The sequence below is a fragment of the Lactuca sativa genome, chromosome 7, assembly GCF_002870075.4.
Source record: "Lactuca sativa cultivar Salinas chromosome 7, Lsat_Salinas_v11, whole genome shotgun sequence".
Lineage (NCBI taxonomy): Eukaryota > Viridiplantae > Streptophyta > Magnoliopsida > Asterales > Asteraceae > Lactuca > Lactuca sativa.
In genome coordinates, this window is record NC_056629.2 from 84805217 (window position 1) to 84830948 (window position 25732).

The 25732-nt window shown below is 32.7% G+C and overlaps 1 protein-coding gene across 1 annotated transcript; it reads left to right on the forward strand.

Moving 5' to 3' along the window:
- Nucleotides 1-17705: 17705 nt before the first annotated feature.
- On the forward strand, nt 17706-22290 carry LOC111887673 (coniferyl alcohol acyltransferase). The gene is made up of 2 exons (XM_023883849.2): nt 17706-18529; nt 21211-22290. The coding sequence occupies exons 1-2, from the start codon at nt 17780-17782 to the stop codon at nt 22162-22164; spliced, it is 1704 nt and encodes a 567-aa protein (XP_023739617.2). The 5' UTR covers nt 17706-17779; the 3' UTR covers nt 22165-22290.
- The last annotated feature ends 3442 nt before the right edge of the window (nt 22291-25732 follow it).

Genomic DNA, 25732 nt, shown 5'->3' on the forward strand with positions numbered 1-25732 from the left:
TAAATTGATATTACAATTTAGTTTTTGCATTTAGCACTACAATTTATCATTTTTAACTATTCACAAAATATTCTTTAGGTTTTTTTAGTGGAACTGAAATTTATATTGAAGTTGACCTTGTAATGTTATATTTAAATTAACAATTTAAGTATTTTGCCCAATCTTGTAACATCTAAAGTTTGGAAAGCCAAGAAAAGAAAGAAAACCCCAATTTTAAAGGGAGACTCGGCGAGTCTGAGCGGGATCCGGTTGAGGTGTAAGCGACCGACTCGGCGAGTCGGCCAAGGTGACTCGGCGAGTCTGGTCTGAGCAAGGAAAACCCTAAATCCGGGACTTGGAGCTTATTTAAGCGTCTCATTCTCTCCCCTAGGGTTCCTTTACTGCCTCTCTAACACATAACACTAAACCCTAGCCGCCATAATCGTTTTGGAGCAAGATCTACCCTTGGTGAAGCTTTTGGAGTTTGAGAGAGAAGATAGTCATTGTGGAGCAAGAAGGGGGCCTTGGATCCAGGGTTGGTGGAACATTTCTGAGCATTTAAAGGTAATAAATCGTTACCTTCCCTCTTTTGTTTAATAGATCAACCTTGGCTATGTGATTTGGGGAATTTATGCCATGCTTAAGAACTATTTCGAGTTAGAAGCCTAGATCTGAAGTTGCTACTTCAGATCTGAGTGTATCTTAGCCTAGAAAGTCATAAAGCATCTGTTCTTGGGTTGATAGTGAAGCCTCTTTGTCTTAAACCCTAGGTTGGATTGTTTTAAGCCTAGATCTCTTGATCTACACGTAAAGTTTGCCACTTTACGTGGGGATTAGGCCTTAGAAGTATGGATCTATGAGTTGGAAACCCTGTTTGGCTCGAAAAGCCACTGCATGGATTAAGGACTGAATAGACTCGGCGAGTCCTTCGATTGGACTCGGCGAGTAGCTTGAAGATGAGGAGGAACTCGACGAGTGGGATGAACAGTTCGTCGAGTCGGATGAAGTTAGGCATGAACTCGACGAGTTGGAAGAACAAATCGACGAGTTGGTTGAAGATTGCCTTGGACTCGGCGAATCTATTCTTGGACTCGGCGAGTCAGGTCGCGAAACCCCAAACCCTTCGAGTTGAAACTCGAATCAGTGAGTCGGGTGGAGACTCAGCGAGTTGGACAGGTCCGGACTCGGGAATAGTTGACTCGGCGAGTCATGGACTGACTCGATGAGTCGAGTCGCGAATAGAAAGACCCTGAGCATATGAACTCGGCGAGTTATTAGGTGGACTCGGCGAGTAGGGTTGACCTGGAAGGTTGACTTTGACCAGGATTTTGACCTTGACCAGAGTTGACCTAGTTGACCTTTGGAGGTCAGTTGGACTAAGTGTTATATTGACATTGGTAGCTCGAGGAGCTAGTGGAGCAGCAGTTCGGAGTCAGAGGTCAAGTAGCAGTCAAAAGGATTAGCAGCATCAGTTCAGCAGTCTCAGGTAGGTTTCCTTCTAGTAGGAACGGGTCTAAGGCCACAATGCCGGCCCGTTTAGCTAGTAGTAGTTTCCGGATTTTGATCCGATGCAGTAGTTAGTATGTTTGATGCCTTCGTGGCTCAGACAGAATTTATGTGTTATGTGTTTCATGTAGTATGCAGTATATGTGTGTTCATGCTAGTTGATATGTTTATGTTATGTGCTGTCCAGTTAGCCCGGACTTAGGTCCGATGTAGGGGACAAGGTCCCAGTTAGTCCGGACTTCGGTCCGATGCAGGGGGCAAGGCCCCAGTTAGCCCGGACTTCGGTCCGATGCAGGGGACAAGGTCCCAGTTCGTCCGGACTTCGGTCCAATGCAGGGGGCAAGGCCCCAGTTAGTCCGGACTTCGGTCCGATGTAGGGGGCAAGGCCCCAGTTAGCCCGGACTTCGGTCCGATGCAGGGGACAAGGTCCCAGTTAGTCCGGACTTCGGTCCGATACAGGGGACAAGGTCCCAGTTAGTCCGGACTTCGGTCCGATGCAGGGGGCAAGGCCCCAGTTAGTCCGGACTTCGGTCCGATGCAGGGGACAAGGTCCCAGTCAGTACCCGGACTTCGGTCCGATGCAGTGGGCAAGGCCCATTATGTGCTTTATATGCTATTGTTTGGTATGTGGTAGATTGGGGGAGCTCACTAAGCTTCGTGCTTACGGTTTTCAGTTTTGGTTTCAGGTACTCAGTTTTCAAAGGAGGAGCTCGGGAAGATTGCAGTGCACACACCATAGTCAGTTAGCCTGGGAATGTTTGACTCTGATAATGATGATATGTTTTGAATTAATACTCGAAAATTATGTTATGACTTATGATACAGTTTTATAAATATGATTTTAGTAATGTTTTTAAAGAATTTTTTTAGTTGTGATTTTTGGGGCGTTACAAATCTGTTCAAAAATTGTAGCTTTAAATTGATAATGGTTTACATACAACAACATATCAAATCTAATAAATTAAGTATAATATGTTATAAGTTAAAGACATAACTTTATAAATAGAAGTAAAAATAATATTTTAATATTGAAATTTAGTTTATTTATGATTACACTTTAGGTTTGGTACTTATTTAACCTTATTAACCAAGTTATAATCATTATTAGAAAGACACTACAATTTATCACTTTTAACAATTAACAAAATATTCTTTAGGTTATTTAAGTTGAACTAAAATTTATACTTAAGTTGATCCTGTAAGGTTATATGTAAATTAACAATTTAAGTATTTTATACAAATTGTTCAAAAGTTGGAGCTTTAAAATGATAATGGTTCACATACAACAACATATTAGACCTAATAAATTAAGTATAATATGTTAAAAGTTAAAAACATAACTTTATAAGTAGAATAAAATATATTCTTTTAATATTGAAATTTAGTTTATATATGATTACACTTTAGGTTTTATATTTATTTAACCTTATTAACCAACTTATAATCATTATTAGAAAGAAATTGAAAAGTCATGGGAGTTTCAAATGAATGTGGTGAAAGGAAAAATGCTAGCTTTATAAGTATATAATGATAATGATAATGATAAGAGCTAACAACAACGTCATTGATATCTTTAAAAAATATATATTTGTAAAGATTTCAAAAATATTGTTGTATTTTGTGCAACGCGCGGGTATTCGCCTAGTATACTTATAAATAAAATATTTTCCTTTCATCACATTTATTTAAAACTGCCATGACTTTTCAATTTCTTTTTAATAATGATTATAAGTTGGTTAATAAGGTTAAATAAATATCAACCCTAAATTGTAATCATATATAAACTAAATTTCAATATTATAATAATATATTTATTTTTATTTATAAAGTTATGTCTTTAACTTTTAACATTTTATAATTAATTTATTAATTTTAAAATATTGTTGTATATAAATCATTATCATTTTAAAACTACAACTTTTTAACAGGTTAGATAAATTACATAAATTGTTAATTTAAATATAACATTACAGGCTCAACTTAAAAAAAATTTAGTTCAACTTAAACAACCCAACGAATATTTTTTAAATAGTTAAAAGTGATAAATGGTAGTGTTTTTCTAATAATGATTATAAGTTGGTTATATGGTTAAGTAAAAATCAAACCTAAAGTGTAATTATAAATAAACTAAATTTTAATATTAAATAATATATTTACTTTTACTTATAAAGTTATGTCTTTAACTTTTAACATATTATACTTTATTTATTAGATTTAATATGTTATTGTATGTAAACTATTATTAATTTAAAGCTACAACTTTTGAACAATGTAGATAAAGTACTTAAATTGTTAATTTAAATATAAAATTACATGGTCAACTTAAATATAAATTTCAATCCCATTTAAAAAACCCAAAGAATATTTTTTATGAATAGTTAAAAGTGATCAATTGTAGTGCTAAATGTAAATACTAATTCATAATTTCAATTTAACTAAAATACTTCCTTTAGATATTTTTATAATCATTAAACGTTCTTAAATAAGTAACTTAAAATAACTTGCAATAAAAATAGTTAAAACTAACTATATATAAACGATTATATTGTTACCTTTAAAAACAAAAAATAATGTTTGATGTTTTAAGCAATTACAATAACATTAATTAAAACGTTAAGCAAGTAAATTTTTAAAAATTAATTAACAATAACAACAGCTATAAATAACAATAAACCATATATTATTTTTTATTTTCATTTATGAGTGATTCGCATATAGAAGTCATTTAAACAATTGAGATTATGCAGTTTTAATTGATGTTATATTATGATATAATTCAAAATAATCAACATATTATATAAACTTAGTATACGAATTATTCTATCAAATTTAACAACAGCGTTATTATTATATTTAAGAAAACATATATTTGTAAATATTTCAACTATATACGTGTTTATGCGCAATGCAAGGGCATTCACCTAGTCATTATATACTTATAAAGCTAATATTTTTCCTTTCACCACATTCATTTGAAACTTCATTTTTTCTTTCACCACATTCATTTGAAACTCTCATGACTTTTCAATTTCTTTCTAATAATGATTATAAATTGGTTAATAAGGTTAAATAAATATAAAACATAAAATGTAATCATATATAAACTAAATTTCAAAACAGCTGGTGAATTATAAAGTTTCGTAAAACTAGCTGATAAGCGTTACAAAAAACAACAAAAAAAAAAAATTGATATTTAGGATAAAGAATTTTCTATAATTATTTAAATGTATATTTGAAATATTAAAAAAAATTAAAAAGAAAAACTAATTTTAAGCTAGTATAAGGAGTTTTTTTTTTTTTTTTTAAAGTTAGATTATAAACTATTTATTTACTTGCCGCACATAACAATTAAGAAAAGAACTTGAAAAAAAAAACTAGATTAATTAATAACTATGGGTTACACGTTAAACACAATCTTATTTTTTTTCCGCGGGTGAGTTTCTTTGATCTTTGTTTTTTCACATATCAACTACTTATTTTTCTAGAATTGACCAACACATATTTAATTACTTCTTATTTTAATTTATAAATTGAAACAGTATACATAAAAATAATTTTTCAATAAATGAGTATAAATATTAGTATTTTTTCCATATGTGTATTACAAATTTGGTAATTTTGTATTAGTTTAAATTTTGCGTGTTTTTATATTTAAAAATAAAAATAAACAAAAATAAATATCAGTTTTGGTCCTTGTGCTTATTACATATCAGTATTTTTTATTTATATTGAAAAATTGATATGGATGGTCTTCTTGATTTCAACATACATCATGGTTGGTTTTTTTGTCCGATATTATTAGAAATTTTTTATCAAGTCCAATGTAAAAATGTATTCTTAACCTTTACAAGAAGAATGATAGAACCTATAAACTTTAGGGAGCATTAATGAAATAATAAATTATTAGTCGTATACTATACAATTTATAAAACAAAAAAACATTGAAGTTTTAAAAAACGTAACATAATCATAGATTTGCAAGCAATAATATTTAAAGATATTTAAGTATTTTGTCTGGAACTTTATAATCATTACTATAAATTGATAAGATATCTAGGTTCTAACGACATATGGGCACATTTTTGATGAAAACAAAAAATTGTGATGGTAGGATATGGTCACATTTTTTTAGCCATAAAAAATGTGGCTGCAAGTCAAAATTCTTATAGGAGTTTATCAAAATGGGAATATTTTGGATGAATGGTGGGATGATGAAATGAATCTTGTTTTTTAGTGAAGATGAAAGTAGTCTTGAATATGTAGATGCAACTACAAATAAAGGAGCCTCTACCGCTAATGAAGCCTCTTCCATTGAAGGTATTGAAGATGAGGTCATTGACCATGACAAAAGACTCTTGAAATAAACCATTGTTGATGAGTTTCTAAGTAAGCTATGTCCTTTTGAAGGAGAAAATGGTGACCATGAAGTTGAAAATGAAGATGTAAAAATTCATTCCATTTTCAATCCGGACTTGCAATGGAAGAGGAAAGTACTTGTTCTTCGGATGAAATTTGAAAGTCCAAAGCAACTGAAAATATGTTATCTAATTATGTTGTGGCAAATGGATACCACTAATTACATTACTATCCTTGTCCATATACTTTTGCTATTTGCATCATCAATACAACAACAACAACAAACATAAACACAACCACAATAGTGATGGGTTTTGGTCATAAGACATCCTATGTGCTCATACAAACCCTAAAGCTCGGATCTAGGTTTCTCTATTGTACATACTTTGAATCCAAGACTTTGAACCCTAATTCTAGCATATGGAAATCAGAATTCACATGTAAATAGGTTTAAGAACATACCTTGATTGTTATGTAGCAATAACAATCCAATTCCTCCTTGAATTGACCTTGGAAAGCAGAGAGTCACAAGTGTCACTCCTCTAATGGCTTACAAACACCATAAGCAAGTGGAGAAGGTATAAAGAGAGAGGAGGGAGGTTAGAATTCGTATTTGGCACCTTCTTGGGAAGGGATACTCGAATTCATAACCCTAGGGGTGTTTATATAGGTGTAGAGATAGGGTTTCAGTCATTATCCTTATCTAGTTGATTATCCATTAAGCAACCAATAAGATAATCCTTGAATCCTTATCATACTCGAATTCTAAGGCTTTCCAACCTTAAATTCGTTCACCATACTTATAAGATAATCCTTACCTTATTTTGTAACTATCACATAATTACAATTCAGCCCCTCAAGTTTAATTAATTACACTTGATCACAAAATTAATTCTCAATTAATTATTGACCAATATTAATTAAACAAATATGATTTCTCCTTTAATATATTATCCTTATAACATATTAATAAATCATATTATCCTCTCTTTCTATTTATTTCTCCAATCAAGTTGCTTTGGTGAAGGCAACCCAAAAGGACCATGCACCATCGGGTCAAGTACATACCAAAATAGTTATGGACTTAGACACTAATCCAACAGTCTCCCACTTGGATAAGTCTAATAACTATTCTGCGTATAACTTCGGATCCCGATCTGCAATCGTAGCTTTCCAAAGCCGCTGTCAACTCTGATCATATCAAATACGCGTGTCCTTAGATAAGGGATCATATATTCCTCCATTCTAGATATCATATGAGATATGATTTCAAATCATTCTCTTTGTACTATATCTCGATTCCGATTTATGACGACTGACTAATTGAACAAATCAAATTAGCCCTAGCCCGGCCGAGCATTTACGTTTGTCATCACTAAACCATCGAGGGGCCCAAAGATATCGCTTTTATCCTACTTTGAATAAAAGGAACGGATAAACTTTGATACAATGCTCGCTTGCACTCACGCACCGAATCACACACAACAATATGTTTTATAACACCAAGTTACTAGTGTGTTTACATATTATCAATGTGCAACCGATTTGCAAGATACAACTCACACATCTCAGTTTCAAGAATATAAGATGTTATCGTTTCACCAATCACTCGTGATACAATCCATGGAGTGATCCAAGTGAGCGTGGGTTTAATCCAATGCTCAAATCATATTCATAAGCACTCATGAACGTTGCAGCAAACATTTGCTTATGTCTAATACTCTTTTAGACAATCCACACACCAATTCACGACAGTCTTCATTCATACCTACTTCCAACATATGAACGACTGTGGCCCGTTTGAATAATTCGATTATTCTTAATAAACTCAATTATTCTGGAAGTCAAAACATGCAAATGTGAAACACAAGAATAATACTAATCCCATATGGCCTCAACCTTTGAGTATAAATAAAACACCTTTTATTTATCACCATATTGATTATTTCATTATTTGTCGTTTCGGGTAATCAACTTCTTACTTGAATTGTAACACTTGTCTCATGCTCCTAGCATGCACACAATGTTTACCTATGGTTCTTACTTTGTGAAATAGATCACATTGAACACATTTCCAATCCTTCTCATTTCACAACTCCAAATCCTTTTTCATAAGTGAAAGAATATCAAATTCTTGCTACTCATAGAATATGCTAGATTCTAACATTCTATGCAACTATCCTTTCGTAATGTCACTGCACCAAAGTCACAAAGACTATTGCCAATGATATTACAAAGTCTTCTATCGGAGATTGTTACAAGACAATTCTATAGATGTGATGTCTCTCACTCAAAGTACTTTCTTTGAACATCCTTTTGCATAGAAGTTTCTAATCTAGTCATAGATTTCTCAATATTCAATTCCCAATATGGACACACTTCCATATGTTCCATATGACAACTCATTCTTAATAGAATCTTATCTATTCATAATGATGTCGATATGGTCCATCCAATATGGAAACATTTCCATATTTTCCAATACTATACTTCCAACTACTCACAAGCGACCAATCCTCGTCGAACTTGGATTGTCCTTTGATAGTTGTTTAATTATTTTAGTCTAAACCGATTCTAGTCCTTTTTCCCTTTAAATGTGCTAGACATTTGGAAAATTTTAGAATGGTCAAACATTAAAGCATTTGCAATCGATCCTATACCCGAAGCGTATGGGACACGACGCATAATGTTTTATTTGCTATGTTCTCAAAATTCGACTTGTGAAGAGGGATGCCGTAATCATAATCGAAATTTTAAGAACACACTTTGTACCTTTGACTAATTTTATTAACATTTCTCAACCTAAACCTTTAGATTTGAAATGAAGCATAATATTCTCTCCCTTAATTATAGCAAAACAACCTTTCAACTCTTACAACTTTGCAAAGTATGACTCTTGTTTTCTATAATTAATATTGCTAACCTTGCAATACTTTCCTTAATAATCATACAATTATAACTTTTATGCTCCCACTATCTTGATGATTATTATAAAACATAACACTTATGCTCCCACTAGCTTCGACATGTATTCATAAACATCTTAACTTTCAGAAAACAATGCTTATTGAATTTCTTAAGTTCATGTTTCTAATACTTAGTGCTTTGATAATCCTTTATCAATGCTTCTTGAACTTATACACCTTTGCCTTCGATAGTTCATATGTGCGTCTAAACAATTAAGACTAATTGCCAAACCTCACAATTCAAATTATGGAAAGGGATGTCGTAACCATGATTGAATTTGAGAATGCAATTTTACAATCACCATCTTCTTAAAATCTCTCTTAGTGAAAGCATTTCCTCACAATCATTTTCATGAAGGAGGAAATCTTAAGACACTTAGATTTTAAACGGTGTAAATGTTCCTATCCATGTGAATTTGTCAAAACCAACGTTTACGACAAATTCAAACTCATATGGATCGAACTTTCTTAATCTTGATTTCTTGCCTCATGGTAGCACAGCTGCCCACCACGTCTTCCAAGTAGTTAAGCATCTCACCCTTTCTTATCAATGTACCTTTCATTGATTAAGGTGCCTTGCCTTTTATGCATTCAAGATGAGAACTCATAGAACTCATATGCATAATTAACTCAATTGGAACAGCACATAATCAAAATAATGTCAATACGATAGGTTGCAAACCTCAACTCGTGTGCTAGTGATGATCGATAAGGTTTATTTGATTTGTTCTTGAGACCTTTCAAGACCATTAAGACTCCCACTGACTCCTTGACATATAAGATTCTCTTGTCAAAACATTTCTTGACAAATAAATATTCAAGAGTTAGTGTAGCTTTTATCAAAAAATCTTCATAAATTGGTCCTAGTTGGTCTTTGTCTTATCTAAGACATCACAACTTACCACATTTAATGAATGTTTTAAACCTTCTTAATACTTTTCACTCATTGTCACAATCTTAACTTTAAGATTTATCATTGGAACGAAGTATGATTGACTTATTGATTTAACCATTTCTTCAATTCTTGATTCCTCTTCTTAGACATACAATTGTACTAAGACTCACTTAGAGGATCAATTGAGATATGGTTCTTAATCATTAAGACTTATCATAAAGCATAAAAGGTACTCTCCCATCTTCTTAGAATGGAGAAACTTTTATCTTTCTGCCTACTTGATTCTTCTTATTCGTTCTGCTATTGATCTAAACCCTTTAATCAATTCAAAATTACACTTAATCTTGTAAGTATAATCATATTTACTAAATCTTTAGTAAATCATGACGAATATAATTGTTACTCTTATGGTGGTCTTGATCAACACACAACTTTGTGTATTCGATCTCTTAGTCCTTCACTTGACACTTTGTCAACGAATTGGTCTAATTTCCAAATATGGATTTCTCATTCATCATGCAACCAAGTTGCGTGTTTCCAAATTTCTGTCCAATTGAAACTTGGGCGATGAGAAAACTCTCCCTATTTGGTAAATTCTTGACTTTTCCATAAACACCATAAATAAGAATCACACCAATTTTCATAACGATTTCATTGCAAGGAAATAAATAAATAAATAAGTCAAACAAAAAATTTTATTTTATTTATAAAAGCAGCGGAAAACATATGTCCTTACAATGCAAAATCCATTGAAAACTATGTATTTCAAAAGAAAATTTTCTAACAACTCTATCATAACTATCTAAGATCAAAATCTAATCTTCAAGTCCATGCGATCAAGATCCATTCCTTGTGATTAGATTCATCTTGCTCTTTCACCAAGCTTCCTTTCTTTTCACCGATCCTGTAAAACATTCAAATGCAATCTTATTACATTATGTATTAAGAATTAATGAATAGGAACTTAATGGAGTTAGATAGTGGATTTTACCTGAAGCGCAGCCATACTCTTTGACTCTCCCAGCTTCTGGACTCTTCAGGCTTTTTGGGCAGACTTGTATCCAACGCCCTTTCTTTTGGCAGCAAACGTAGGTCGGTTCTCTAGAACGTCCTCGGAAGTATGGTTGGTTGACTCTCCCAACAAATACGCTCCATTGCTTCGCCAAATCATTTCTGATTCAGTAGCAATGAGCATGTAAGTTAGGTCAATGAGGTTGTCATCATGATTCATCATATAATACTTTCTTTTGAACTCATTATATGATTCTGGAAGTGACTGCAAAACCCAATTCACAGCCAACTCATTCGGGAATGACACACCCAACATTTTCAACCTATCAATGTGTGATTTCATTCCTAGAACGTGGGCACACACGGGTTTACCATCTTCATGTTTCATTTCCAATAGGGCTTTAGTGATATTGAACCTTTCAATTCTTCGATCTTGTGGGTTGGGGAGAACAATAGGAGGAGGAGGAGGAAGTGAAGCATGATTTCTTGATCCTCGATCGAATCGTGGAATATCATCTTCATGTGGAATGCTTGTTCCACGGGATTTGGGAATACCATAGTTGTCGAACTTTGACATCTACAAAACGGGAGAAAACGAATTCAAGTTAGTTGATTGATTGAGTCCTTGGTAAATCACCCAAATGAAATTCCAAGGCTAGGACCCAACACAATATTCTACAACTCGGGAGAGGGATGCCGTAACCCTAATTGCAGAATATTTGAAGGTAAGTGAATGACGATTCACTAATTTCCACCACGAAAAACGAAAAAGAATTTTAGTTTTAAATCTATGAAAACTCCTAGATCCTTTGAGATTCATTGAACTTTCAATGGCATGTTTATATCTCGATATGCCCCTCTTGTTTGTGACTGGGATGCCGAGGATCACAAAGCGGGTGTGAATAACCATGCAAACTACATGGTGCCCTCACATGTTACGGTCACCTATTCGATGTGCCGGTAAACCACACACGCTCCACCGAACTATGACAAACATTGAGTCACCCTTTGCTACCTTTGCTTAGACCCATTTAGTGTGCCGGTTAACCACACACGCTCCACTAACGTCTTCGCAAGGGCACAAAGTGTAATTTCATGGAATTGCATCAATTCACTTTTGCCTAAGTAACTAAGATTGGGAATTTTATAAAACATTTAGTTACTTGATAATTCATTATACTTATAATGGAAGGTTTCGTCCTATCCTACCCGTTCGGCTAACGACCCTCCACTAGTCAAGAGTGCGGTGGGTAAGAGTGGATACCCATTCAATCGCCATTTTATAGGCAATTTCCTTAAACACCCCTTATAGACCAGCTTCGTGAATGAGGCCTACTAACGGTAAGACTGACTTTTAGTTATACATATATATAATGTTAGACTTTTAATGTTATATATAGTATAGGGTGTATTTTATAACTTTTAAAATACTATGTGGTTAACTTTAACAATTACACTTTTAATTCTATTAAATGGTTAACCTAAACTTTAATGGATTTATTAAATCTCTTTTAATTATACACCTTAATTAGTTAATAAAGCCATAAGGGTGTGATTTGAACCTTTTCAAAATTACTTAGATGTTTTAGAATTTAACATTCCTAATTAAACTTTTAATCAACTTTTAAATTCCAAAACTTGAGGGCAAGTTTTGAAACATTTCAAACCATAAGGGTTTAGAATTTAAATATGCATCAAAATTAAACTATTTAAATCAAAATTTAAATTCCAAAACTTGAGGGCAAGTTTTGAAACCTTTTTCAAAACATTAAGGTTTCAACTATTTAAATTTCAAAACAACAAAACTTTTGGGGTTCAAATTTAAACTATAAAACCTAAAGGGCCAAATATGAAACTTTTCACAACAATAAGGATCAAATAACAAATAATTCAAATTAACATTTAATCACATAATTATCCATATTTGATGATTTCTTGCAAAATAATTTATCAATTTACTTAAAATAATTAATCAATTATCTTATAAGGAAACAATTATCCTATTAATTGATAAATATCTTCAATTAGATTAAAAATATAGTCAAATATATCATATAATCGGATTAATATTAATCTAACATGATAAGGTAATTATCCATAAGCAAAAACAGCAAGAAATCCCGAAGTACCCTCCTTCTGACGAGTTGACTCGTCGAGTCAGCCTTGGACTCGTCGAGTCACCTTGGACTCGGCGAGTTCAGCCATGGACTCGGCGAGTCCAGCCTCCAGAATGCAAAAAAATCGAATTTTTCAGTTACAACAAGCATCAATACAATAGAAACCAATCATGGCTCTGATACCACTGATGGGTTTTGGTCATAAGACATCCTATGTGCTCATACAAACCCTAAAGCTCGGATCTAGGTTTCTCTATTGTACATACTTTGAATCCAAGACTTTGAACCCTAATTCTAGCATATGGAAATCATAATTCACATGTAAATAGGTTTAAGAACATACCTTGATTGTTATGTAGCAATAACAATCCAATTCCTCCTTGAATTGACCTTGGAAAGCAGAGAGTCACAAGTGTCACTCCTCTAATGGCTTACAAACACCATAAGCAAGTGGAGAAGGTATAAAGAGAGAGGAGGGAGGTTAGAATTCGTATTTGGCACCTTCTTGGGAAGGGATACTCGAATTCATAACCCTAGGGGTGTTTATATAGGTGTAGAGATAGGGTTTCAGTCATTATCCTTATCTAGTTGATTATCCATTAAGCAACCAATAAGATAATCCTTGAATCCTTATCATACTCGAATTCTAAGGCTTTCCAACCTTAAATTCGTTCACCATACTTATAAGATAATCCTTACCTTATTTTGTAACTATCACATAATTACAATTCAGCCCCTCAAGTTTAATTAATTACACTTGATCACAAAATTAATTCTCAATTAATTATTGACCAATATTAATTAAACAAATATGATTTCTCCTTTAATATATTATCCTTATAACATATTAATAAATCATATTATCCTCTCTTTCTATTTATTTCTCCAATCAAGTTGCTTTGGTGAAGGCAACCCAAAAGGACCATGCACCATCGGGTCAAGTACATACCAAAATAGTTATGGACTTAGACACTAATCCAACAAATAGACCTTAACTTCTTCCTTGCCTAATTCAGTTCATCTACCAAACGTTTGTTTTCTTCAACTTCCATGGTGAACTCAACATCACGACTAGGTTTAGCAGCAGTGGTTACATCATTCAGCTTCTCAAGCATAACAATCCTAGTCTCCAGTCTTCCAAGGTAAATGTTATCTTTCATTAGTTGCAACTTATATTTAAGACCATTAAAGGCATTCTTGTAGTGTGGTGTCAACTCCACATCGATCCACCTGAAGAACTTACACTTTTTAGTTTCCATCTCCAACTACGAAGAAACTTACCAAACACATGGAGCACATCAATCTCATTTTCACATCGATGAAGATTCTTGATTGTGGGTGACAAAAGGCGATATTATCGACATTAGTAAACCCTAAATTTGACATTATTACTAGTATTTCATAACCGTAAATCCGCATTATCGACTATATTTAACGCCCGGGTTTCAGGGCTAAGCATTTTTGTCAATGTAATAGTCTAGGTCAACTCTTGTAACTCTTTTTGAAGTAATAAATATGAAATATTTGAGTATTATGTGAATTATATGTGTTTATTATTTAATTATAAATGTATAATTAATAATGAATAAAAATGAGCATCAAAATTAAAGTGTGAGATAATCCCGATATCTCTACATAAAGTTGTAGAATATGTCTAAAGGTTTCCGTGCATATAAGGAACGCCGAAATCCGAGTTATAACGAAGAAGTTATGACCCGTCGAAGTTTCACGACAGAACCGGCACGATACCGGGAAGCGTGAATAGTGAATTTACGATAGAGCGAGATTTAGCCTTAGTGATTTAAACGAAAGTCGTAGAATATGTTAAACTAAGAACATCGATAAAAAGAACGCCCAAATCTGACTTCGTATGAAGAAGTTATGAGATTTTAAACAGACCAATCCTGTCCTGGCTTGTTAAAAATATAACTTTAAAAATAAAGTCAAAATTAGCCGACGGAGTCTAAACGAAAGTTGTAGAGTACGTCTTCACCTACGCGTGGATATAAAAAACGTCAAAAACGGAGTTCGTATGAACGAGTTACAAATTATAATAGCATATTTACGTATTAAAATAAAGTATAAATCATGTATACGTACACATATATATACATATGTATATATCATTAGAAAGGTATCGACGATGCGGTCATTATAAGACTAATGTTGAGTTCTTTCGACATTAGTTTAGTACAAATATCATTAAATCCATTTATAATAGTATTATAGAGGGGCGTTTAGTTGTTTATATAACTAAAAGGTCATTAAGTAATTATGGAGGGTAGTTTTTGAAAATTCAATTAGTATAAATAAGAGCCTTGGGCTCTCATATTTCTTGCACCATTCTCTTGATTCAAGAGTCTTTCTCTCCTTATCCCCGAGCATTTCGGTCCCTCGTGATTCGACTTCTCTTTCTGTAGCTTAGTATAGTAAGGTGAGCGCTGAAGCGCTGCACGAATCTTTCTTAGAAAGATTTAGCGACGAAGTTCTGCCCCTACAGAGCCCGACTCCTAGCTAAAACCCCCTTGTAAGTAAGTTATGTTTACCTTATTTTAATATAGCTTATATTTAAAATTAGTATTGTTATTATGAACTTATAATAAATATTTGAGCTATTATTATAACTTATATAAGTGTCGTTATAATATTTTTTTTAACTACTCGCGGTACGGGGAATCTGGTTTAAAGGGCCACATAGGGTTGTTGGATTTCAGAAGTGCTATATGCCAAAATGGTCCTGCCCTCCGGTGTTTTATGTCTGGCCCCTGTCTGTACATAGTGGTTGGAAAATATTGTTTAACGCTTATATAATAATAATAATACTAAGACTAATAGTTGGTCACGGTAAATATTAGACTAAAATTTAGCGATAATAATGCTAGGTTTCGTCGAAGGAAAATAGAATCGTTAGAAGCAAGCGCTGCCCGATTTTGGAATCATCACCTTAACACGTGAGTGCATAGTTACTTTCAACTTACACATAGATATGAAGTATTTTATATAAATTACGTGCTATGTGTGCATATTATCTGAATACTTGCTATCTATGCTAGATGAACGTTGTTATACATGTTTTCAATAATTTAAACTGTATATGTATTTTATATCTACGAAAATGTTGGGGTAAAACATGGGTAGATGCAATAGGTGATGTGTGATAAAATGATGAGAGGCCTCGATGTTGATGTTGTTAATTCTGTCATCTAGCGGAGTATGGATGACGACCACAGACTCTTCTAGACAGTCCGGTGGAACACTAGCAGGCTCGCAACCTGTAGGTGTTTGTGAACAATATGTTCACCGGTGTACTCCATCCCCCACATGGTTGCCTTTAGGACATTTATTGCTGAGGAATCCCCTTAGCAGTAGTGTCCGTCCCGATGATGATCCTTAGGCTAGGTCCCTTATGATAGGTGTTTAGGGACGTAAAGTGAGGATAACGGGAACGGGTAATCGGGTTATTGTTGATCGATGAAATTAATAAACTTATTTATTGTGGGTTGAAAACCCTATGTGCTCACCAGGCTCCCAAGCCTGACCCACTCAGTTTTATGTATTACAGGTAGTGGCGCATGAGCATAGGTGTGATGTTTTGGACGAGGGATTACGGATATAGGCCTGTAGATATGAAATAATGTAGTAAGGATTATATTGTACTGTTTATGCTTTTGATCTGTACGAACATGACATCCCGAGTCTTTTAATGAAATACATTTCTATGGAAATGCTTTTGATAAATCTTTATCATATTTTTGTTTTGGGACAAATTCCGCAACACTTTCATTTAAAATGAAACTCTGATTTTTAAACAAAGCATAAACAAACCGGTCTTTTCTGGCCGTGATTTTGGGGATGTCACACTATACATTTGAAGAAGATAGTGTTTACCATAGACTCCACACAGGTGTGAAATATACGAGATGGATTATTGTCAAACCACAACATGCTTTCAATGTTTCGCATTAGATGACGACAATGACACTACGAGCCTCGATTCGTACGAACAACAACTGTTTGGTTCTCTGAGCTTTGTGATCCATATGAAAAAGCAATCGAAGATAATAAATTTTTAAGGGTTCAAGAGCAGACAATGAAAGGTTATAAAAGGGAAATAACATTGTAGTTGTTGTCTTCATTTAGGGAATGAATATGTAGCTTATTTATGAAACTAGTGAGTCAGCTGCCAAGTGTGTATCTATGTGGACAATAATGTCCTCATCTACACTGTGAATTGAAGATCAACGGTAATTCTAAGTTACAATTTACATTGGTATTAAACATGTATTTTTTGAGTTCGGTGTGTATAAAGACCAAAAAAAACAAAAATGGTTTTTTAAAATTTTATGTAAAACGTTGTTGGGTCTATGGCAAAAATTCAAAAATAAAATCAAGAAAACAAAATCATAAAGTACAATCATATTTTCATGTAAATTAAAAGTTAATACTCCCTCCTCTGAAATTCATAGTTTTAAAGTATTTTTTCTTCAACTTTGACTTTAAATATTTTTATTTGTGTTATATATTACTTGATAAAACTTATAACAATGAAAAAACATTCAAAATACAAACCATTTATATATTTTGTATCAAGTAATATCTAAAAAAAAAAAACAATAATTTTTAAGGTTAAAATTGAAGAAAAATATTTTTAAAATTCGAAAACTAGCTATCAATTTGAAACGGAAGTAGTATATACCAAAATTCTAATGTTTTTTTATCAAACTTCAGCGTGGAAGTGCTCTACATGAATATATAAGCGGTTCAAAATCTTGAAAATATCGACATGCCTATGCAAGAATTTTTTATTTTTATTTATTTATTTATTATTATTATTATTATTTTATTAACAAAAGATGATCTTCTAGTCCTTAAAATAATGCATTATAATCACTATAAATCAAGCAAGGATTCGATCGTGTCAACTCATCAACCTTCCAAGCCAACTCTATATGCTCTCGTTTACAAACATGAGAAAATGTTATCATCTTCTTACCCTTGGAAGATCCAAAGCCCAATCTATCTCAACTAATAGATGGGTTCAAGGAAGTGGTTTCATCAGATCACACCATCTCCGCCACCATCCTCAATCACCACCGCCATCACCATCACAAGATGGAACCCTACTCTCTTCCACTTTTAACATCTCAAGAAACCGATACTATGTGGGTACTACTACTTCTCACAATTACCCTCGAGCAACATTTTCTAAACTTAACCTTAATCATCACCATGCTCAACTCTCCACCCTCAACACCTTAGAACTCGCCAACCATGTGGCTGACAATCCACTCGACTACAAAGTAACAGTGAAGGATAGCGAATTCATTTCCGCAGCTCATGCACCGACTCACGAATTCTGGATCCCGCTATCCAACTTAGACTTACTCCTGCCGCCACTTACCGCCGGAGTTTTCTTTTGCTACAAGAGAAATGATGATCGTAGTGCCATGTCAACGGAAACGGTTGTGAAGACCTTAAAGAAATCTTTGGCGAGTGTGCTTTCCACGTTTTATCCCCTCGCCGGAGAGATAGTGCTAAACAGGCTTGGGGAGCCGGAGGTACTCTGCAACAACAATGGTGTTGAGTTTATACATGCGCACGCTGACGTGGACCTGCAAAACCTAGATTTGCACCACCCTGATGAAACCGTTAAGGGGAAGTTGGTCCCTAAGTTAAATCGTGGTGTGATTTCAGTTCAGGTAAAACCAAGTCCATTAAATATTGTTATTTAATCATAAGTTTAATAAGAGTATATAGAAGTATATAGAGTAAATTACATGAATGATCCCTATGGTTTAAGGTAATTTGCATGTTTGATTCCTAACTTTTTTTTTTTTAACTCGGAAGGTCCCTACTGTTTGTTTTTGTTACACGCTTAGTCTCTGTGTTACCTAAAAATACTATTTTTACCTTCATTTTTTAATTTATTTAAATAATCACACTCCCAACCTTATCCCTATCACCTTACCTTACCTATCCCACCATTTTTTCCTATTTAAATAATAGTCTTTTTAGGTAAGACAGTGACCAAACGTGTAATAAAAACAAAAAGTATGGACCAAACATGTAACAAAAACAAACATTGGGGACTTTCCGAGTTAAAAAAATAAGTTAGGAACCATGCGTACAAATTACCCCAAATCATAGGGACCATTCGTGTAATTTACTCAAGTATATATAGAATACGAACTTATCTAGTTATCTCATATAATCGTTATTTTCGGTAATATATTTATTTTGTTGAGTTTAGTTAACATATACCTTAATTTCATTCGGAAATTTAATGTATATCATAAAGTGAAAAAAAAATATGTAAAATAAACTAAAGCAATATTTGTTATTGCCCATGCAAAAAAAAAAGTGTTTCAAAACCATTGGAAATTATAATAGTTAATTTAATTAAAATTACATTCATATATATATATATATATATATATATATATATATATATATATATATATATATATATATATATATATATATATATATATATATATATATATATATATATATATATATATATATATATATATATATATATACTTGGGTTATGACGATCTAGTTTTATAAAAGTTTATGCAAATGGAGATAAAGTTTATATTTATTTATGTAAAATTTTACAAAATGAATTAATGAATACTAGGTTTGGCCTACCGGATAAGGAAATTTGACATAAAGTAAACCATTGTAAACAGTAAAAGAAATATAGACAAATTAAGCATCTCAAATAAGTCAACTACAAAACACCTTGAATCATTTGGAATCGTATAGACACTTATTTGCTAAATGGTGATTTCGAAGAAAATACATACATAAATAAACTCGTAAGACTACGCTATTTCATATTTTGTAAAATCTGTACGAAACTTGAAACCTTTTATAGTAACTCATTTACCTGGACTTGTTTAAAAGGTGATTGGAACAACTATTATCACACCGTTATTGATTAGTATTCCGGTTAACGACTTTAGGCCTATAACTTAATTGTTAATAATATCCTATAAGATATAAATTAACAATACAGCTGGTAGTTAAATTAAATATAATTTGGTCAAAATATATGCATCTGACGTACTGAAAGAGGTAAAGCTTATTTGTTTCCTTCAAGGCTAACGTTTATCCTTATTTTATAGCTTGTCTAACCTTCAAAATTTTTAAAATATTGGTATGTTATTAGTCGACTAGTTTACTTATTTGAATATATTTTAATATCTTTAGTTGATCATATAATATGTCAACAATCATTAACACGAGAGTTGAAGTCGTATCTATTTATAGTTCCCATAAAACTAGATGTGTATGTTTTTCTTCATGCTTAGATATGAAGAAAGAATATATGCTTGTATCCATTTTTTTATAGTAACGAAAAGATAAACTTCATTACTTTTTATCTATCACTTATCTAAAAATCTAAGCTATATTTTTCGTATTCGCGATTATAAAATTTCATGAAAATGAAATTCATCTTGACACATTATAATTAGCTTTTCTTAAGCTTATTTTAATTTATTATTTTGACAAAACCAAAAGATAGTTTATAAGTTAGTTTTATACCACTATCATTTTAAAAAGTTTATTAATATTTTATTAATTATAAAAAAAAAACTTAAAGTTTATATGTTTTTATATTTCGTTTTTAAATATTTTAATTAGTTTATCAGTTATTTTATCAAACATTATTTTCTATCAGTTATCTTATTGTTTAGTAGATTACAATTAGCTTTTTAGTTATTCTGGCAAGTAAACTGATAATCAGTATAATTAACCATATCTTGTGTCGTGAGACATTACCTTATAACCTTTCAGGTTTTCTCGTTATCCTCCTCCTGATTACTTTTTTTAAACATATTAAACATCAAGGCCAATATGTTTATTTTGAAGGCCTTTTGTGAATAATAAAAAAATGCTTGGTAAAAATAATTTAAAGAGGTGAGTTGTGGTGAGGTAAAACTAAAAAATAAATTAAAATATACACATACATATCTACAATAGTTGTGGGGATAAATATATACGTAAGTTATGAAAGTTGATTTCATAAAAGAATAAGAAATGAAAAGAAGGGTAGATTGTAAAGTATGAAGCAGCATTAAAATGTGACTTTGAATAAAATTAAACTAATCTTTCGAGAAATAGCAGCAACAAGACAAGAACACGAGTGTTTAGGCAAAGAAAACGGCGCGCAAGACAACTAAACCTCAAGATTCTTATGAATATATATATTCGAATAAATGGTATATATATTAACACAATAATTAAATAATTTGGCTAAAACATAAATCATGTACTATCACATATCCACAGTTTAATTAATTAACTTTTTATTATCAAAAAAATAACTTTTATATATTAAGGCTAAAAATTTCTTTTTTAAATTAAACAGGTGACAGAGTTAAATTGTGGAGCAATAATACTATCAGTTGCTTTTGATCACCGTTTAACAGATGCTCAATCTTGCAATATATTCTTGGCTGCATGGGCTGATATTGCCCAATTCAATAAAATTTCAACTATTCCATCTTTTCGTTCTTCAATTCTTAGCCCAAGACGCCCACCGTGTCATGACACAACCTTTGATGATATGTACATTCCAATATCATCAATCCCTCCCCCACCATCGTCCTATGAGGACATACTTTTTAGTCGTATCTATTATATTAGTGTTGAATCAATTAACAGCCTTCAGTTGCAAGCAAGTACAAAAGAAACTAGAAGGAGCAAACTCCAGTCATTTACAGCATATATATGGAAATTATTAGCTCATGAAGGCGATGATGATGTGAGCAAAACATCTAGAGTGGGTGTCACTGTTAGCGGACGAAATCTCCTAACTGGAAATAGTGAGGAAGAAGCGTCTTTGTTAAAAAATCACTATGGAAACATACTCTCTATCCCATATGGCAAGGAAAAAAATCATCATCTCCACGAAATGACACTTCATGAAGTTGCAAACAAGGTTCATGAGTTTGTAAACAAGACAGCAAACGAAGAACATTTTAGAGGATTAGTTGATTGGGTAGAGTTGCATCGTCCAGAGCCAGGAGTTGCAAGGGTATATTTCAAGCTACAAGAGAATGATGGGGACGCAATAGTTGTTTCATCTGGACAAGGTTTACCGATTAAGAATATGCAATTTGGATGGGGAGAGCCAAAGTTTGGATCGTATCATTTCCCTTGGGGTGGTGTAACTGGATATATAACTACAATGCCTAGTGCGAAGAATAATGGAGATTGGATTGTTTACGTGCATCTCAAACAAGAACATTTGGATTTGATCAACAGTAAGGCATCTCACATCTTCAAGCCATTGGCTAATTCTTATTTAGATATTCGTTAATGCACCTGAAATTTAATGTTTTTGTATATGTTTTTTGGATATGTCCCCTTTCAACTTTTCTTACTTCTTTTATGTGTACTTTTTTACCTGAAATTTACGTGTATAAAGGATAATCTTAAGACAGGATGATAAGATTGCAAACGTTGCTTTTAATGTATCAGGGCCGGTCCTGAAAACTGAAATATTCTTAAAGGCCCAGGACGAATAAGAAAAAAAAAGATTTTATCTTTATTATAATTTTGTATTTTTAAATAAAAATATATAATAAAAAAAATTAGGCCCTGTGCAGCTGCCCATTTTGCCTCCCCCCTCTAAGCCTCCCATGTAATGTATTATACTTGGTTTAAATAAAATTTTCTTTTTATATTTTTAAATCTAGTACATCTAGACTCAACATCAATAACCATAAAGGACTATAAATGTTAAAGCAAAAATGATGATTCTTCTATTCACAAACATTCAAATTATTTTTTGAGCAATTATACTTTATCAAAAGGCAGGGACAAAAAAAACGAAAAAGATTACAACAAAACTACCCTTACATCCAACGGACAACGACAACGACGACGACGACGACGACAACAACAACAACAAAAATCTAACTAAGAGGGCACATTTTAATCCATGTTTATCCAAACAAACATCAACATCCGATGTCATCTATTGCCTTCACATATTAACGCACTTAATGTTTTATTTAGTTCGAAATAAGTTTTTGTCCCTTTACCATTGAGTCTCCATCTAAGCTATCAGTCGCGCGCTATAGCGGTGCTATATTGATGCTATAGCATTTTGCGGTAGTCAAGAACCGATATTTTTAGTTTAGCATTTTCGTTTTGCGTTACTGCTAATTGCGGCGCTATTCACCGCTATTTACCACTATTTCAATAGCCGCTAAAGTGGCGCTACGAGCGCTATTCCATTTTCGTTCACATTTTGGGTCAATAGGTTACTTTGTCAATGAAAAACTGGTTTTACTGATCTCACTACACTTTCATTTTAAAACCCCCGAACAACTAATATAATTAATGCATTCAAAGCAACTACATCTACCAACAACTCTATTTCTTATCTCTTTTTGTACTCACGATGACTTGAGTTGCTATGGTCGGATTCCATTAATGTTTTTTGTAAATCGACATACACCTATGAGGATACGACTTAGGACATAACTCCTTAAATCAACCACGACCTACTAACACGATATTGAACCTGTGCAATGAGATTAAACTCTATTTGACACTTTAGGGGTGTTTGGCTTTACTTTTGAAATCCCAAAAGTTCTTTTTGGAAAATATAAAATGCAAAAGATGTTTGGTAAAAGCATTTTACAAGCAACTTGTGGATTTTTGATATAAGAAAAAATGACTTTTTGGAAAAATCAGTAAATTCTGATTTTTTGTAACTTTTGCCAAAAGGACTTTTGGCCTACAAAAAGATAAGTCAAACACCCCATTTGACACTACCTAGTTTCCATATTATTATAATAGAATATTATGTTATGTTTTTATATGACTTTTTAGGTTTGATCATATTAATTCTATATAGAATTATAGTATTAATACTCAAATATATAAATTATATATAAATATAATATAAAATTATAAATTATACGTAATATTAAAAAACCGCTACATCACCACGATAACCGTGATCTCAAATACTGGCATGTGACCGTTGTTAAAATTTTGACCGCGATAACTGCATAGGTCTCCATGAGTGATGAGATTAAAATATCACCATTTAAAAATGCAAATCTAAACTTTTTGAACATAAAATACACCATAAAAATATATAACCCTCGTTTTCTTTTGCAATGTTACACAATGTAGACCATGATGGAATAATATGGATGCATTTATCAATATTTTTTCATGGTGGGAAAGTTCCTGATTAGAATTTGCTAACGCAAAATATTGGTTTTTCTAGAAACATAATTATTTAATTTTTAACCGACCCGTCCCATGTTAGAAATTTGGGGTATAATAATAATTGGGAATCTGAGAATCGTGAATATCACTTTCAGATTGAAGTCTTTGGATGATACTTCAAGTCTTCAAATGGATAAGACGCATAAATGAGAGAACAGAACAAATAATGAATTTATATGACTTTCGTAAGTCCCGTAAAATGAAGAACAAAATTGTTTAAGTATCTTTTCTATCAGAAAACTGTCACAACACATTTTTATGTCTGGAAAATTGTCACTAAAGCAGTTTAATGTCTGAAAACTGTCACTAATTCGGGTTTTTTCTATAAGGATCAAAACAAAATCAAAATTGGGTTTATTTCAAAGAATTCAGATTTCTGATGCATTTTTAATATAACAATATAACCCAAAGTCGACCACAGCCAGGGTCAAAACAAAGTTGACCCCAACCAGGGGCTCTTCCCCTTAGACCCTGTCAGGGGTTGCCGCCCTTAGACCCCGGTCTCAGGGGCACTGCCCAGGACCCCCGTTCGTTCAAGGGTTTTGCCCCTAAATGACAATCTACTTTCAATCTTGAATAAACTTAAACAAGTGTACACCCCGCACACACCTTCTTTACTTGTTTAATATTCATCAAGATTGATTTTGATCAACAAGTCAATCTGTTAACACGCTGTCGTGCACGTATTAAGCAAATAAATTTATCACTGATGGTTGGACTAAAAATATAGCACACGGAAGCAGGGTCGAATCCTCAGGGACATAACCTAATGGTCAGTGCCTTTTTGCATCAGTCATAATCTAGTCAAGACATAAATAATTAAGAAGGGGGGTTTCGATTAAACTAAAATCTAAAAATGCAGTGATATTAAAATTAAACGAAAATCAATATTAAAAACAATTTCAGCTCTCCTACGACTTTCCTAATCATGCAATCAACATTGGCATGGTTATTTGAGATGCGTTCTATCCAAGATGGTACTGAGAAAAACTAACAAACTCTAGTATAATCTCTTTTACCTTATTTAGTTAACCAAAACAAGCTCTTCAATTAACCCTAACTTTTTACTGTCTAACCAAACAAGCTCTTAATTAAGATCAAAAAAGTTGCATTAAGTTCTTTGTAAAATTCTCAGCAATACTCAATACTTCTCACAAGCTCAGAAGTGTAAAGGTATGATTTTTACAGTTTATAATAAAGTCAAATTCCAAACACGGAACCGATTTATTACTTGTTACTTATTACCAGTTAATAAGAACAATTACGTATTCTATAACTGATTAAATAGAATGATAAAACCCTAGTTAGGTGATCAGACTAACAAGAATCAAAATCAAACATTCATTAAGAACAAAACTGAAGAATCTAGATAGAAACACAAATCAAAAACTAGATCTAATGATCAATCACATGAAAAGTACTCGTCTTTGCACAACTGAAAACTAAGGTTTTAGCCAGACATGGCTAAAATCTGATAAAAACAAATGAAAAGAGACATCAAACAACTAATCTTACTAATCTACTTGAAGGAGATGATCCACAGTCTCCAGATCTTCTGAAATCGTTGAAATTGGAGAAGGAACACCTCCAAAATCGTATTTTCGTCGTCTCGTACCTCTGGAATCACCAACTTAGGT